Source organism: Anser cygnoides, chromosome 16 (genome assembly GCF_040182565.1).
Source record: "Anser cygnoides isolate HZ-2024a breed goose chromosome 16, Taihu_goose_T2T_genome, whole genome shotgun sequence".
NCBI lineage: Eukaryota > Metazoa > Chordata > Aves > Anseriformes > Anatidae > Anser > Anser cygnoides.
Genome location: NC_089888.1, coordinates 3,117,696 through 3,133,024, shown reverse-complemented (window position 1 = coordinate 3,133,024; position 15,329 = coordinate 3,117,696). Strand labels below are relative to the sequence as shown.

At 44.5% G+C, this 15,329-nt stretch overlaps 1 protein-coding gene across 1 annotated transcript in view; it reads left to right on the top strand.

Annotated features, from left to right (window-relative positions):
• Positions 1-15,329, top strand: part of COL9A3 (collagen type IX alpha 3 chain) — a 39,040-nt gene that overhangs the window by 19,880 nt on the left and 3,831 nt on the right. Inside the window, exons 15-31 of the mRNA XM_048074746.2 lie at positions 521-574; positions 1,678-1,731; positions 2,547-2,600; positions 2,902-2,955; positions 3,622-3,675; positions 4,372-4,416; positions 4,868-4,921; positions 5,326-5,379; positions 8,016-8,069; positions 8,762-8,833; positions 10,632-10,667; positions 11,464-11,508; positions 12,110-12,142; positions 12,351-12,497; positions 13,145-13,199; positions 14,042-14,224; positions 14,496-14,573. Coding sequence (XP_047930703.2) covers positions 521-574; positions 1,678-1,731; positions 2,547-2,600; positions 2,902-2,955; positions 3,622-3,675; positions 4,372-4,416; positions 4,868-4,921; positions 5,326-5,379; positions 8,016-8,069; positions 8,762-8,833; positions 10,632-10,667; positions 11,464-11,508; positions 12,110-12,142; positions 12,351-12,497; positions 13,145-13,199; positions 14,042-14,224; positions 14,496-14,573 — 1,126 coding nt within the window. The remainder of the gene's footprint in view (positions 1-520; positions 575-1,677; positions 1,732-2,546; positions 2,601-2,901; positions 2,956-3,621; positions 3,676-4,371; positions 4,417-4,867; positions 4,922-5,325; positions 5,380-8,015; positions 8,070-8,761; positions 8,834-10,631; positions 10,668-11,463; positions 11,509-12,109; positions 12,143-12,350; positions 12,498-13,144; positions 13,200-14,041; positions 14,225-14,495; positions 14,574-15,329) is intronic.

Here is a 15,329-nt window from a genome sequence, read left to right as displayed (position 1 = left end):
GGACGATGTTCTGTCCTTGCAGAACTGACAATGCTAAAGAATCTTGCAAAAAATGAGAAATATATCATGAATGTTTCACTTTTTGTTTTCTCTCTTTACAACCAGAAGCCAAAGAACTGACGTGCAAAGATTTTCAGAACATGGAAAGCCTCATCAATGAGAACAGAGTCAATCTCTGTCTCATCATGGTTCTGGGCTTTTGCCAGGTTCCCTTGACCATTGGCCTAGAGACTGAATGGTTTTGAGTTTGATAAAGTCTTGCATTTATTTAGGAACAAGTGTGTTAGCAAGATATCAAGGCCATGAATGATATCAGTGTATTGCAGACATAATGGTGGGGAGATCCAGAGTAAAAACCTGCTTGTTCAGAGGGGGATCTTTTTGCAAGACTGTATTACAAGAAATATGGGCCATCTTTGCAGGGTTTTGTGTGTTTTCTTAGACTGTAGTATAACGTAGGGATACTGTTACTTTACCCTCTGCCAACATCAGCGTTACAGTGATGTATTATTCTTTGCAGGGTGACATTGGTTTCAGAGGGCCACCTGGAATCCCAGGACCTCCAGGGAAAGCTGTATGTATCTGCTTTGTGGCCCCACCTTCCATAACCAAAGCCTAAAGTTGATCCTTTCTGCACCAAACCCTTTGCTGCCAATGAACAGAAGGGATATATACCGATTCTATCAGATTATTGCTGTCACATTTTTCCCCCCAGTTAAAGCAGTAGTATTTCACCTGACCCGGATTTCATGATGTCTTTCCACTTGTCCCCATGCCAATTCTGCCAGAATAAGTTCACCACATTTCCATTGCTCTGTTCTTCACTGTTCTTCCTTGAGCATCAACAGCTGAAGAAGAGTGGTGAGGAAGAATCAGTAAGCATTATCCTGAATTTACCCCCTTTGGTCCTGGTCCATGCCCAGGTACCCACAGCTCGCAAGAACTTTTGCTACAGACAGAATTAGTCAGTTGTGTATTAAAGATGCAGTCCTCATCCTTTTGCAAAGCTCTGGGAGGAAGCATAGGAGAACACAGAACCTGCAGACTTACCTGTGGATAGACCCCTGCACCCTCCTTAGAGTGCCCAAATATAAAACCAGAGCTGCAGCTGCAGATATATGGCCCAAGAGCATTTTCCACTGGCCTGCCGCTTGGTTTCTCTCCAGCATGGATGATGTGACATCCACTTCACACCAGTCACCTTCACCTATTTACAGCAGCCAACACTGCAATCTCTATTGACCCAAAGGCAGTACCACCCCCTGGGGACCATTCCCTAGTCTTGGCAATTATGGAGGAAATTCATTTGAACTAAAAGAAAATGAGGTGCTTACTGTCCATTGAACATTTAATTACAACAAGCAGGATCTAGGCAGCAAATAAGAAAGTTTTTCTCCTGCCCTATTTCTGGTAAAAGAAAATGCTTCAGTAAATGAAGGGGAAGATGGTCTCTGCCCTGAGGGATTGCTTGCAAAGCCTTTGCTGCAATTCATCCGAGTGTCAGGAATTACAGAGTGTAACTGAGAAAGTGTAGCCGAGCTCCTAGGGGAATGTGTTCAATCACTCTTCTGCTTATGCCAGCGAACAGCACAAAAAACTTCATCATGTACACTCTTGAAACATTTGTCTTTGTCGCTGTGATGAAGATGCTTGATGGCTTTTCCCCTTTTGTCCTAGGGAGACCAAGGAAACAAAGGACCTCAAGGATTCAGAGGACCCAAAGGTGACACTGTAAGTGCAGTAAAACATCCATCCGCTGAAGTGTTGGATGTGCCATTCGAAGCAGTCTGCCTGGCACTTCCTTATGACTTGTCCTCCTTGTTTTATTTCTAGCACTTTGCAGTGTCCGTCCTTAAAGCACGGTAGAATTTGAAAACTTGTTATTGGCTGAGAGACTGGTGCAGGGAGATGACGTTGGCAGGGGCTAACTGGAGTTGTAGTTAGAAGATTGTTTTGCTTCAGTGTTTTGTTTTCTGATGTTTTATCTAATCCTGTCTGTAAACACGGACTAATAGTTCTTATGTATCCTTCTAAAGTACCTTGGGCATTTTGAATAGGAAAAACTAAATAGTGGTAATAATATTCCTACATGTATTATAGTTGTAAAATTAATTGCTATTTTTCTTCAAAAAAGAAGATGCTTTAATTTATTCTTTTAGTTGGCTGATGTTTAATCTTAGATATTTCCTCTCAAACACAGCTTGGGTAAAAGAGATGAAAGTATTCGTTGCAGAAATGAGATATTTAAGTCTTACTGAAGATGCCTAAGCAGTAAGATACCTAAGCGCTTCTTACAGCCTTGAGCACAGAGATCAGATCTTACATCTCCATCACTAGAAACAATCAAGAATTTTCCCAGATGCTGCAGCTAGCACTGGGTCAGTTCTCTGGTGTGTGCTGAGGGAATCGCCATACCTATATGAACAGGACAGGAGCCTGTGCAAAGTGAATGAAATGTCCCTGCAGAGTTTGAGTATTATCTTTGTCTACTGATTGTTCTTAAGGGTTGTGTCCTGGATAACACAGGCTTTATTGTTGATTTCTAGGGTAGACCTGGACCAAAAGGAAACCCAGGGGCACGTGGACTCATAGGAGAACCCGTAAGTCAATTAAGCAAGATGAAAGTCTCTCTGTCTTGCCTGCAGATGACAAGATAAAACATGATAGGAGAAATCTTGGATCATAGCCTTTGTTGTGGAGGTTTTGCTCTGTGGGTCTGTGTAATCTTCTGAATAATCCTGATAGGAACAAGCTGTAGGTGCACTGCTCTTAATGAAAAATTTCCCCATTTCCCAGTACAATTGGAGATGGACCCAGTGCCAAAAGCTTCTTTTTTTGTGAATGTGATTTGCAAACCAGTGTTTGCCTTGTAACCTTAACCTGCGTTGTGTATGGTTGCAGGGCATACCTGGCAAGGATGGACGGGATGGAGCTCCTGGACTCGATGGTGAGAAGGTTTGTAAAATCCAACTTACACACTGTGCAGGAAAGGTTTCTGTTACTGTCCCATGTGAGTTGCAAAGCTGCTGATGCTTGTCAAGAAAGAGCGCTGCTGGAAAGCTTTTGCTTCTAGAGAGTTTTCCAACAGTGTAACTAGTGAAGAAGACTGAAGTTGCTTATATTAATTAATCCCAAGGAAATTCCCTAAAGAAAGAAGATGCACATATGGGCCACGAACATATGACCTAAACTCAGTTTTGTCCCTATACTTTGTGGTTCCTATTGGCTGACTTTGGGCCTTCAGAGATGCCTTTCAGAGCTGTCGACAGAGGCATCTGTTTATTTTAATTGCCTGTAGACAAAGTGCTGTCAGGTACTAGTTGCCTGGTTTTTGAACGGTGATCCCACAGGAACATACACCATGTGCTGCCAAGGAATGAAAGTTCTTGGATTATTGAGGCTGGGAGCTGCGAGGGGACTTGGGAAACACCTGGGAGCTCTGAGCACCCAACAGCCTTTGTGTCCAGTGGGTGCCCTCCTCTTGTAGACACAACAGGCTCTTGATCCTGCACGTACAGGGAGGGAGAAGATTACAGATGTCTGTATGGGAACGTGTCCCCTGCCTGTGTCAGACCATTGTCCAGTAGCAGAGGGTCCCTCCTAACCTCTTGATATCCACAGGGTGATGCAGCTCGCATGGGTGCTCCTGGAGAGAAGGGACCAAACGGACTTCCTGTGAGTATGGCACCTTGATGGTCATCTTTTCAAAGGCCCCACTTAAACCAAGAGGAAATGCTTTTTCCCCACCATACAGATGAGGAGCAGTGTACAAGACAGGATGGAAAACATCTGGAGTAGCACCAAATAGTAATACAGTAATACCATGACTTCTGGCCACTCTGGGCCAACTTAAAATCTAAGTCTGAAAGGGATTTTCTCTTTCACATCCCAGTGATGTGCATCCCTTAAGCAGGGAGATAAAACCCGAGGCACAACCGACCATGATTCGAAAGTATGCTGAGCTCTGTCCCTAACTTACTAGTGTTTATTGGCAAAATATTTAATGTCTCTTATCTTTCAACTATTTAAACGGAGGTAAAGTATTCCTTTCTTTCTGTCTTGCAGAATATTTTGAACACCCCTAGAGGGAGGTTTCCACTGTGGAGAATGTTGTTGCTGTTGTTTTATTTGTATATTCCTCCTCTTTGCTCTAATTGTCAAGGAGCTGTGTATGTAGAGCAGCTAGGACAGTGAACAAGAGGAAAATTGAAGGCATCATTTTCATGGTGAAAGCTGCAGAAATGTAAATCCTCCATTGCTTCAAGCAAACATTGCTTCTTGTGTGTCAAATCAGACCAGAATAACAAATTTAATAACTTTACTTCTTCTGACACTGCTTTTTAAATTTTTTCTTTCATTTTTTTGTTTCAGGGACTGCCTGGAAGAGCAGGTATTAAAGGCTCAAAGGGTGAACCAGTAAGTGAATGTCTCTAATGATGGGTTCTGGTGGGGAAGCCATTAGCCTGTCACAACAAGGGGGATCAGTGCTCACAGGAATACCAGGAACCTTGCATAAAGGTGACACAGCAATGAATTAAATGGGGCGCCCTAAACGTGTCTCCCAAAGAGCATCCCTGTCTCACTGGCCCACATCAGCCTAAGAAGGGGTATGGTTGCGCTGTCCCGGAGCTGACAGCCCTCCCTGGTCACTGGTCCCAGGGCAGGATGTACTGGTCACCTGTTCTTTAAACGTCCATTGTTTAGTTTTTCTCGTCTTTGTCCTGAAACTATAAAAGCTTAAAGCTGTTCTTGTTTCCTGACTCACGTTTTAACTCCCTCCTCTGTTTTCCAGCTTGTTGCTTTAGGTAGAACAGAAATGAATCTCTGAAGCTATTCCCTAATGGAGTGTTTGCTTTCTCCTCTGCAGGGCAGTCCTGGAGAGATGGGAGAGGCAGGTCCCTCTGGAGAGCCAGGCATCCCTGTACGTATCCCCATCACTTACATTTATCATGAGCTCGGCTGAGTGTGTTTTAAAGCAAACTGTGAAGCTGGAGCTGACATGCTGCTTCCCTGCAGAAAGACAGCTTTTAGTAATAAGATAGGTGCTGTGCTGCCTGTAACACATGCAAACCCATGGTGATGAGCACTCCCAGGCAGCTTTATGCTTGCAAGGAGCTACCCAGCACGCACAGTGCAAGCCAGCCAGCTGGACACCTCCATGCACACATAGTACACTGAGGTCAGAGCCCACCGAGGCAGGTGGTGTGACCTACTGGATTGAAATAACCTGGGATCCAAGATTTCACGTTGAGGCTTGGCAATGGGATGGGGAGGGTGGATTTGCTGCTCCCAAATGACACGTCTGACTTTGGTGTTGGTTGCCAGGGCGATGTCGGTATTCCTGGTGAGAGAGGTCTGCCGGGACCCAGAGGAGCAACTGTAAGTACAATGCTGCTTGTAAACCAAACAGATACTAAAGGAGCCACATTCTCTAATTGTATTGTCCATGGGGACTTTCAGCAGCAGAGGAATTATTATAAATGGGTCAGATTCTGCTCTTGCTGACAGCCCTGTGCAAATGCAAAGCAATTCCTTCAATTTCCTTTGACAAAGAAAGCTGAAGCTGCCCAAGAAGTTAGTGAGGAGAGACTGAACAGTAAGCAGATCCCTGATTAAACAGTGATAATGAAGTTCAGCCTGAGCTGAATGCCAGTTGCTAATGAAGCAAAACTGTTAACCTATTTCAATGTACATAGCCACCAGCATATGAAATCTGTCCCATTCCTGTATCGCTTTCCTTGGAACAGTAGAGGTGTACTGCAAAACCAAAACCCGTGCAAGCACTGGAAAGCCTGCAAATTGCCACCCTGAATGACAGGAGCTTAAAACGTGTTAAAAAGCTGGTAGACCTGATGGAATTTTTTGCCAGAAAGGCACGTAGCTGCAATGCTTTTCACAACTGCTTGAAAACACCCCAAAGCTCTCAAACATACGGTGCAAAGCCAAAACAATTTTCAGGTGGGGAATCTGCTCACACATTTCATCACCCACCCCCAGTACTGCAGCAGCTTTGTCTTGCTGAGAGCCTGTAGGTGTGAGCCACTAGGAAACAAACCCGTGTACAGCTCTAGCAGTTTTCGCGTTTACTCTCTGAACTGACAGCTTTGTGAAACTTCTGGGCTAGAAACCAGTGTGGTCCTCAGTGGAGCATTTTGTTCCCATGTTCATTGCGTTCCTTGCATCAACCCGGAGCTAAAGAAATAAAAAGCCACAGGAGTTGCAATGTAAATCTGAAAATAACTGCATGGCTGCCTGTTGTGTCCCAGCTGAACAGCAGGGATAATAAAAAAGTGAAATAAGGATGATAAAAACTTGATTCTCTTCATAATACTAAAAATTCGAGGGTACCATTTATTTTCTTATTCCCCAGCTAGTGGTGCCATTGTGGTTGGACCTGACCTTCCAGTGGTTTTGTTGGGCTTTTTTTTTTATTATTTTATTTTCATCCATTAATCTCATTTTGAAATCCAGAAGCCTACAGCAAGTCTAACGTGATTTCTGGTTTGTGCCACTTGAAAGAAATTGAACAGTATAATGATTTATGGTTTGTGAGTAGTTGCTCTTTAGATGGCCAGGGAGAGGGAAAAAATCAGCCTTAGAAATAAACTCAATTAATAATGTTTGCTTTTATGTTGGCAATTTTTCACCAGAATTGCCAGCCCCACACAAGGTATCACGTTGTTATAGTTACAGAACAAATGCAATTGAGGTGATTACGTTGGTGCAGCCTTCTGACATGGATGCAATAGCATGTGAACCATGCTTGTTTCTAATTTCTGATTTGTGTCGGTAGAGTTCTAATTTATATGAAATGTCGTTAAGCCTAGGCTGTTCTAAGAGAGACGCAGGATTTATCCAGTGTTAAGACTATCTGGCTCAGAACAATTTGAATCTGTCACAGCAAATCAAGGGCTTCTTCCCATTCAAAGACTGTCAGGTTTTATCAGGTACCACAACTTTAAAGCAGGAGTATAGTAAAGTCATTTTTGACATAATTTAATGTAACCATCTTAGAGCTCTGTCTCGATAATTCTTAAAGTTTGTCTTTAAACTACAAGCAGAAAACAGAAGTAGCCACAGAAATACCTGAGCAGTCGTCTGGCACATTGAAGATGATGCTGTACTGTTCCAGCAGATGGGCTCCTTCTGCACAGACCCTGCTTTTTGTACACAGCTACAGCCACAGTGGTCTCAAGACCCAGGCAGGGATAAGGGCAGCTGGTTTAGATTGTACATCGAGTCACACATCACAAGAGGATTTCCTCTTCCTCTTGGTGATGACCAGAAAAAAATTATGTGAAACAGTGGGTGTTCAGATACCAGTGTGAATTTGTAGGGCTAACAATCAGGGAAAAAATACTAATGGAAAAAATACTGATACCACTTTGCAGAGGGCACACCTTCATTGCAATCCAGTAGATATTTGGTTTCTTGGTTACAGTAGACAGGCTGTGCTGCCTGATCCTCTGTCTGCAGCAGCCGGTTTGGAATTTATTTGTGTCCCTTAACACTGCAGCCGGCAGAGACGGCTGTGAAAGGGTCCAAGCAAGTGGATGCAATTGTCATTTTTCATGTCCAAGTGCGTGCAGCCCGTTTCACAGCAGTTTCTTACAGAACCGGATCGACTAAAAGCACAGCACTGGGATAGCAGATCCCCCTTAATGTGTATTGTCTGTGCTCTGTCACGCCTACATCTTTTGCTGACACTGCTCTGTACTCTTCAGGAGTATGATATGTTCTTAACCATTCGCATATATAGAGGTAAGCATTTTTATTTAGTAACAATATTATTTTTACATTCTTTTAGTGACAGTATTATTTTTATCTAGTAACAACAAAGTTCAGTTAACACCAACACCACTGTAATGGCTGTTCATCAGCAACGCCACTGGGAAGTGTCCTGCAGTACGACGCAGCGTGCTTTCTGTCTCTTAGAAGTGAGCCAATTTAACTGCACAATTGACGTACCTGGCCCTGAATGATCTCCTTACCAAAGCTTATCCTTCTCTTTTCAGGGCCCGCTTGGTCTCCAAGGCCCGATGGGAGCCCCTGGTGTCAGAGGTTTCCAGGTTGGTATGCTGACAATGGCAATTTCACGTGCATCATGTTCCCGTAGGCTGCTGCTTTCTGCAGACCTATGGCAAGACAATTGGTTGGTGGCAACAGGTGATGGGAAGAAATGTCCCACCTTGCCAGGACCAGGTTACCACCTTCGTAACACATGTGCAGTAGAAAGAACACGACCAGATAAGCTGCCTGCTGGAACCAGTGATATTTAGTATTTTTATATGTGAAGGGTTTGAGCTTGATCTATGTGAGGACACCTTCCTTTCTTCTCCACCTGGGCACCTCAGCCTGTATTTCTTCAGTGAACTCCTTTTCCCCTCTGCTGCTCTGGGGGCTCTACGTCCTCCTCTCCTCTCCAAGGCAGTGTTCACAACCACTCTCCCTGAGAAATGATGCATGGTGCTTGCGTCTGGGAGCATCGCTCGATCAGGGGTTACAGGTGTGATGTTACCAGCAGAGGGCTGGAGCACCTTGTCAGTGTGGTCGACCAGTTGCGACTCACGGTGGGGCAGAAGGCAAAGTTGTACCAACCATGCAAGCGGTCCCTAGGTCCTGGGGAATCAAGGAGAGGGGAGAACTAAGACAAGCAACCCGTTCAGACCCTTTATGGAGACTGCTGAACTCGGGGATGTCAAGATGTGCAGGCTTTCCTGTCACTTTAAGCTGTAACTCTCTCTTATTGTTTTCCTAACAGGGTCCTAAAGGTGCCAGCGGGGAACCTGGCCTTCCTGGTCCAACTGGAATTCGTGGAGAGTTTGGTGACAGGGTAAGGAGAAGATAATATCTGTACCTAATTCCTGTGTGGGAGATGTGAGATCAGAGCATAACAGGGCCCCAAACACCGTGTAGCTGATGTCATGACATCAAGCACAAGTAGACTTGGTAGAAGGCTGCTCTGTTGGGCATCCCAGCCCACCCTTTAACTGCTGAATGCCCAAGGCAGAGCAAGACAGCAGGGAGCAGAATTCATGCATCCCCTCTTTTGTTTCACCTCATATTCCTGTCCTTGTTTCCAGTTCAGTTCAGGAACTCCCACTATTTTTAGACAAGATGGATTGCTTAAAAGAGACTCTGGGATCCTATCCTAGCCAGAAAAGACAATAGTTTTTTCTGCTCTGTGTGCTTATTTCACCAAAGACTATCTCCCCGTGGACACAGGAGAGCTGATTCACGCGTTTTTGTTTTTCAGATGCTTGATTAGGGTTTCTGGATTTTTTTAAATTACAATTTGCTCAGAGATTTCTTTCTAAACAGCAACACACCTGGGCCCCACACCTCAGAATAAATCCAACTTTTTATTTAAATGAATTCGTTCTCATTTAAAAGAAGCCAGCAGAGCAAAGTGAATGGCATTTGGTCGGGGCTTGCAGGAGAACAGTAGCTGTGTGTTCATCAGCAGCCTTGACTCCAGCTTTAAGGTGAAGTTTCTGTGTAAACGATCGCTGCGGCACCACGGGGATTTCACAAAGACCCTTCTGTGCAGGCTCCAGGCAGGTTTAAAAGAGCCCCTTAGCTGGAGAGACTGTGAGCCTAGAAGTATAAAACAGGAGGGTCATTGTGGAGCCGTGGGGTCCTGCCCAAATTCATAGCTTGGCTGCGGTGAAAAATGTGTTCAGAGGGTCAGAGGCCCCTGCACAGAGCTGCCTCTTATCCAGAGAGCTGCTCCGAGCAGCGGGAGGGAAAATTTTATGCCTAAAAAAAAAAAAGGAACCAGGAGCAAAAAAATCTAGGTTTTATTTCTGGCTTTGAAGTTAAATGTAGTTACTCTAAGATGTAATTCTCGATTGTTTCTTAAGCTCCCAGTTCATTAACAGTTTTCCCCAGGAAAACATGCTGTAGCAAGTTAGGATAACCCCAGAAAATACAATATGAATGTTCTCAATATAAAATGAGTGTTCTCATTCATTTTATACCATGAGTAAATTCAGTTTCCTTCTCACATCATCCAGTGTGGAAGGCAGAGATCAGTCACCCACCAGCATCATTTGGGACCTCACTTTTTAATGTGCAGATTTGTAGAATTGCTATTTCAGTCATGATAGCAAGATGACAATGATGAAAAACAGAAGGGAAGAAGAAAAACAGAATTCCTGCCCCTGGGATGGACAAGAAAGATTACTCTTTTGAAACAGGTGTAGAAGACTAGGGTGTAAAGCATGGAATTAATTTTAGCTTCATTTAGGAAACGGAGGAGGATGGTATGAAAAAGGTCAGTGTGGATAACCTGTGCCAGGCAGGGGGGAGCAGTGCGTTGCCAAACCACTTCAGGAAAGGCCTGGTAGGACGAGGACTTGGGGAGCAGAAGAGCTCCAGGTCTGAGTGGGATCCTGCCTGGGCTGGGATGCGGCCCGAGGACCTGCCCTACAGCACACACTGGTGACTGCAGAGTGCGCTACAAGACTAGCAGGGATGTTCACGGTCTCTTATTTCTAAGTATGAATGAGATTTGATCCCTCCTACTTCGCAGTTAGGAGGCTCCTTCCCAGCCCCTTGCTGTGTGAGTGAATGTGTGAAGGGTGAGGAAAAACCACTTGGAGCTCATTTGTCGTCTTATTTATTCTCAGGGCCCTACCGGTGTTACTGGTCCCAAAGGTAACCAGGTAAGTGTAGCTGATCTTTCTGTGATGAATTTCATTCTGCTGTCAACAGAGACATTCAAACCATACCTGAGGTGCAGCCTTTGAGGGCACAGCCTGCTTTTCCTTCCCTCAGATGAAAGTATTCAGGAGCAGACACCAATAAAACACTTTTTGTTCCATTTTTTTGTGCTGGCAAGAGAGATGTAGTTTGTTCTGATGGAGACATAAGAAAATGCAGTGATAAAAATGCTGGACTCTTGCTGTTTATTTTGTAACCACAAGGCACGCCGTATATAAACTCCTCGCATCACTGTTCCTCCCGAGTTAAGTTTGGAAGCGCAGCTTTTCGCCAGGGCTGTTCCTGTGACTAATGAAGAGGATTTGTCCTAGCCTCGGAGCTTGGCAGGCTAATAGACTAATTTAATCTTTTACTTTGTGCTGCTTAGTTTTCACAGCTGGATCCATCTCAGTGATGAGCTTTTGAGACAGTTTTCACCAAATGTATAGCTTATGTCAACGCCTGACTTTGTTTTTGCAGAAAACAAGTGCTTTGCCGCCAATGTTGCCAATGTTGCGTGTTTTGTTTGCCAGCTTCAGTGTCTGTGAGGTCTGTTGTGTTGCTAAGGCAAAGACCAACCTAACCTCTGTTTGTCTTGAAATAACTTCCTCTCTAAAGCCATATAGTCGCCATAACAATGTTCATCATCTGCTCTAATTGCCATGTAATAAGCAGAGTGCAGTGCTTTGTGTTGCCTCCAGTGATGCCTGACTTGCACGCGCTGCTGTCACCATGTTAACTCTTTTCTCTCTCTTTCAGGGCATTGCTGGAGCAGATGGCCTCCCGGGTGACAAAGGAGAACTGGTAGGTGTCCTTACGTCGAATTCTCAAATAATAGAGAACCATGGATCAAGAATTAATAAGATCAGTTAGAATTAACCATCCAAGAGCTCCAACCACCATCATTAGACCACTGGTTGCAAAAAGTAGAAAGCAACCCAAGCCTGTGGGTCCCTTCTAACTCAGGATATTCTATGATTCTTCCAGCCACAATATTCTGGGCACGCGTCAGCTCCCCTGGTCCTTTCAGGAGGAACTGGGTGGGTAGGCAGCCGGTGTGGCCTTTGCAGAGCTGTGGCACATCGGCACTTGTTCGTCATTTTGCTCCTCAGAGCAGCAGGGCACAGCGGGCACTGCTCTGTCCCTGGGAGGTTTTGTGCATCTCAAGAAGTGGCCAGGCTGTGTTCAGCGCTGGCACCCGGGGCAGTCTGTTAGTGTCAGGGTGCTGGGCCCAGTCGTGTCAGGGCTGGATCAGGCCTCCTGGCCCCTTTGCTAGAACAGCTCATTGCGTGCCACGTGCATGCCATCATCGCTGCTTCCTGCATCTTGCAGAGTGGGAGATTTGACTTTGGATGCATGTTTTCTGAAAGATTCTTCTTTCATATTTCCCTTTTCTTTCTAACAGGGTCCCTTTGGTCCCCCTGGCCAAAAAGGAGAGGTATGTATCAGACGTTGCAGACTTGTGCCCCATAACATTTGTTGATAAACATGGTTATTGTATCTTTCAATGATGTAACTCCACAAACTGTTTTTAAACACACATGGTCAGCCTGATCACTTAGACTTAAAGAAAGACTTAATTAAATCCCGTGAGAAAATAATGGGCCATGTCTTGTGTTGTTTAATTTTCTTCTTCTTTATTACAGCCAGGAAAAAGAGGAGAACTTGGTCCCAAAGGTGTCCAGGGACCTAACGGGACAGCTGGAGTTCCAGGGATTCCAGGACACCCAGGGCCCATGGGCCATCAAGGGGAGCAAGGCGTTCCTGGCATCACAGGAAAACCTGGGCCTCCTGTGAGTATTGTCTGCTTCTGGGGCACGGTTCAGGAGTCTCTGCAGTGAATAAATGCATATTTTGGATGCATATTGAAAAACTAAAGTTGCACCCTGCATTTGAACAGACAAAAGTAAGTAAATGCGCAGGCAAGCTAGCAGTCTTGCACCAAGAGGCCACCAGTAGAAAAAGATAAACCTTTTGCAAGCCTCAGAATTGAAATCCCCCCAAGTGTTTACCTTGAGAATTAATCTCACTCAGTGAAATACGAACAGATTATTTGCATCCATTGGAAGGGGCTGTAAGTCACTGTGGTCACTGCAAAAGTGAATTGGAAGTTTAAATATAAAATTCCTAATCAGTACTTCAAATGTTAGGCCTCTGTCTTGGTCCAGAGCATGTTTAATTACTCAGGAAAGGCCAGATAAGCCTCAGATTAAATATCTGGCCTTAAACATTAAAATTAATTTCTGCCATTAATGTTGTGACAAAGCTCCTAAATTGAAGCCATCGTCTTTTGAAGAGGAGGAACAAAAACTCATCTTCATGCAGGATCCTATGCTTCTTATTGAGCTGCTGGAAATGAGTTTCATGTCCTGAAGCTTCTGTCAGTGATAATTATCAACAATGTGCTTTTTATAAGGCAGCATTCTTCTGTTAATTGCAGGGCAAAGAGGCCAGTGAACAACACATAAGAGAACTCTGTGGGGAGATGATAAATGGTGAGTATTACTGGGACAAAACTCACTTCAGTTACCATATTTAGCTGAAGATGAGGAGATCCCAAACATAAGACAGCTGCTGAGATCTGTTATTTTTTCTACTTTAATTAGGAAAAATATGCTGACGTTTAATGTAGAGAAATTATTCAGGAGGTCACCATGTTGTCTGGGTTGTCTCTCAGTATTCTGAAGTTAGTATTTTTAAATGATTCATCAGGGTAACACGCAAAGCACGCTGAAGGAATCTTTGACAGATCTGTCCTGCATCCACGCGGGCAGGTGTGTCCCCAACCTGCGTCGTTCTGCACTTCAGCTCCCACCTCCTCCTCCCAGCTCGCCTCTCCCCGGCACACCGTGCCTCCCTGGGGCAGGCACCAGGCAGGTGCCAGCTCCCACGAAGAGGCTTGCTTTCTTTGAACTTTATGTTTTTCTTTTAGAGATTATGTTCAGCATTGCTTGTTTCAGAAAATTTGTTTTAAGTATTGTTTTCCAGAATCCTCATCTTTTGAAGTGGTTTAGGAACCAGGAAATATTAATGGCTTAAAACACCTAGAGATTTCTGACCCAGATCTTCCTCAGTGGATATTAAAATGTTACAGATGAGCTGACAGGACAGATTCTGCAGTGTTTAGTTGCTTCCTGCCAGAAGCTCCAAGCGTGGAGGAGTGGCAGGGGGCAAGATCTGCACAAGCGTGCAGCTCCGCTTTGTTGCCAGCTACCCAGTTTTCAACTGCTCCCTCAATTAAGCACATTTGGGGGTAAATGATAATTAGCTGAGCAAAGAGCGAAAATGTTGGACATGCAGTTTTTAATTTAGGTGCTTTTTTTTTCTTTTTTTTCAGATCAAATTGCCCAGTTAGCTGCTAACCTGAGGAAGCCCTTGTCTCCGGGAATGACAGGTCGGCCTGGCCCGGCTGGGCCTCCGGGGCCTCCTGGGGCTACGGGAAGCGTTGGGCATCCCGGTGCTCGTGGGCCTCCTGGCTACAGAGGGCCAACAGGAGAGCTCGGGGATCCTGGTCCCAGAGGTAAGTGAGACTGAACCAAGCGAGTTTCTCTTTCATGCGCGCTGAAACAAAATGTCAAACTAGTACTGATTGCAGCAGTGGAGGAGGAATGGATCAGGCCTTAGGCAGCCTGAGTTCTGGAGGGCAGTTTTGCTCGCATCTTTTAGGATGCAATGAGAGCAGAAATCTTTGCGATATCCTGAGGATTTTTAGTTCCTCTTCAGCTTTTCCCTCCCTGTCCTCAGATCTGGCTGCTGTATACAACTCTTAAATTGTCTGTTTGTGATTAAAGGTGACACTGGCGAAAAGGGAGATAAAGGACCCGTTGGACAAGGCATCAATGGACCCGATGGTGATCAAGGACTTCAAGGTAAGTCTGTGCAAATAATTTAACGAACCATAACTAAAGCAAAGGCAAAAGAAGAACAGTTCTGCATGTTTTTGGCACTATGTTGTAATCCCTTTGTCCATGTAATTGTTATAGTAGGGTTGTTTTCCTCTGTGTACAGCAGGTGCACACAATTTAAACAGTGGAATTTAACTAGTACATCCCCTCTTTGTGCCATTCCCATCTAGTCCTAAATGTTTCAGAGAATGTTTTAGAGAAAAGGCAGCTGGGACAACCAGACTCCTCATTTGTTCTTGTTTCCTTCCACTAATGGCTGTGAAAGGTCAGGAGCTTTTATAGATTTGAAGGTCAGGACCTTTCAGAACTATTCTCAAATGGTTGCCAGTGTCAGCAGGTTATTTTTTCAGTGGTACTTCATACATAATAATCACTTAGCTGATATACTACTTATCATCATGTTTAAAGGTGTGTAACATCAGCGAAGTTCTGGCTTCAGATTATGACAAAAGAATCACTCCCACTGCCTGTTTCCTGCACTCTGTGTCTAGAGGGATATTTGTCTTTGCCGTGCTCTGATACAGAATGCCTGCAGTGAAAACTGCATGGGGGACTAGCAGCTATAGTCCTGCAAAATTGAGTTCATTGTCTGTGGCTTAAACAAGACAAGTTCTGCAGAGAAATCAGGGATGTTACTTCATTTTACCAGAAATAAATATAACTTCTTAGTCTACAGATGTAGAATACAGTGGTGTTACTGCTCTGTATTTGGCTATAGTC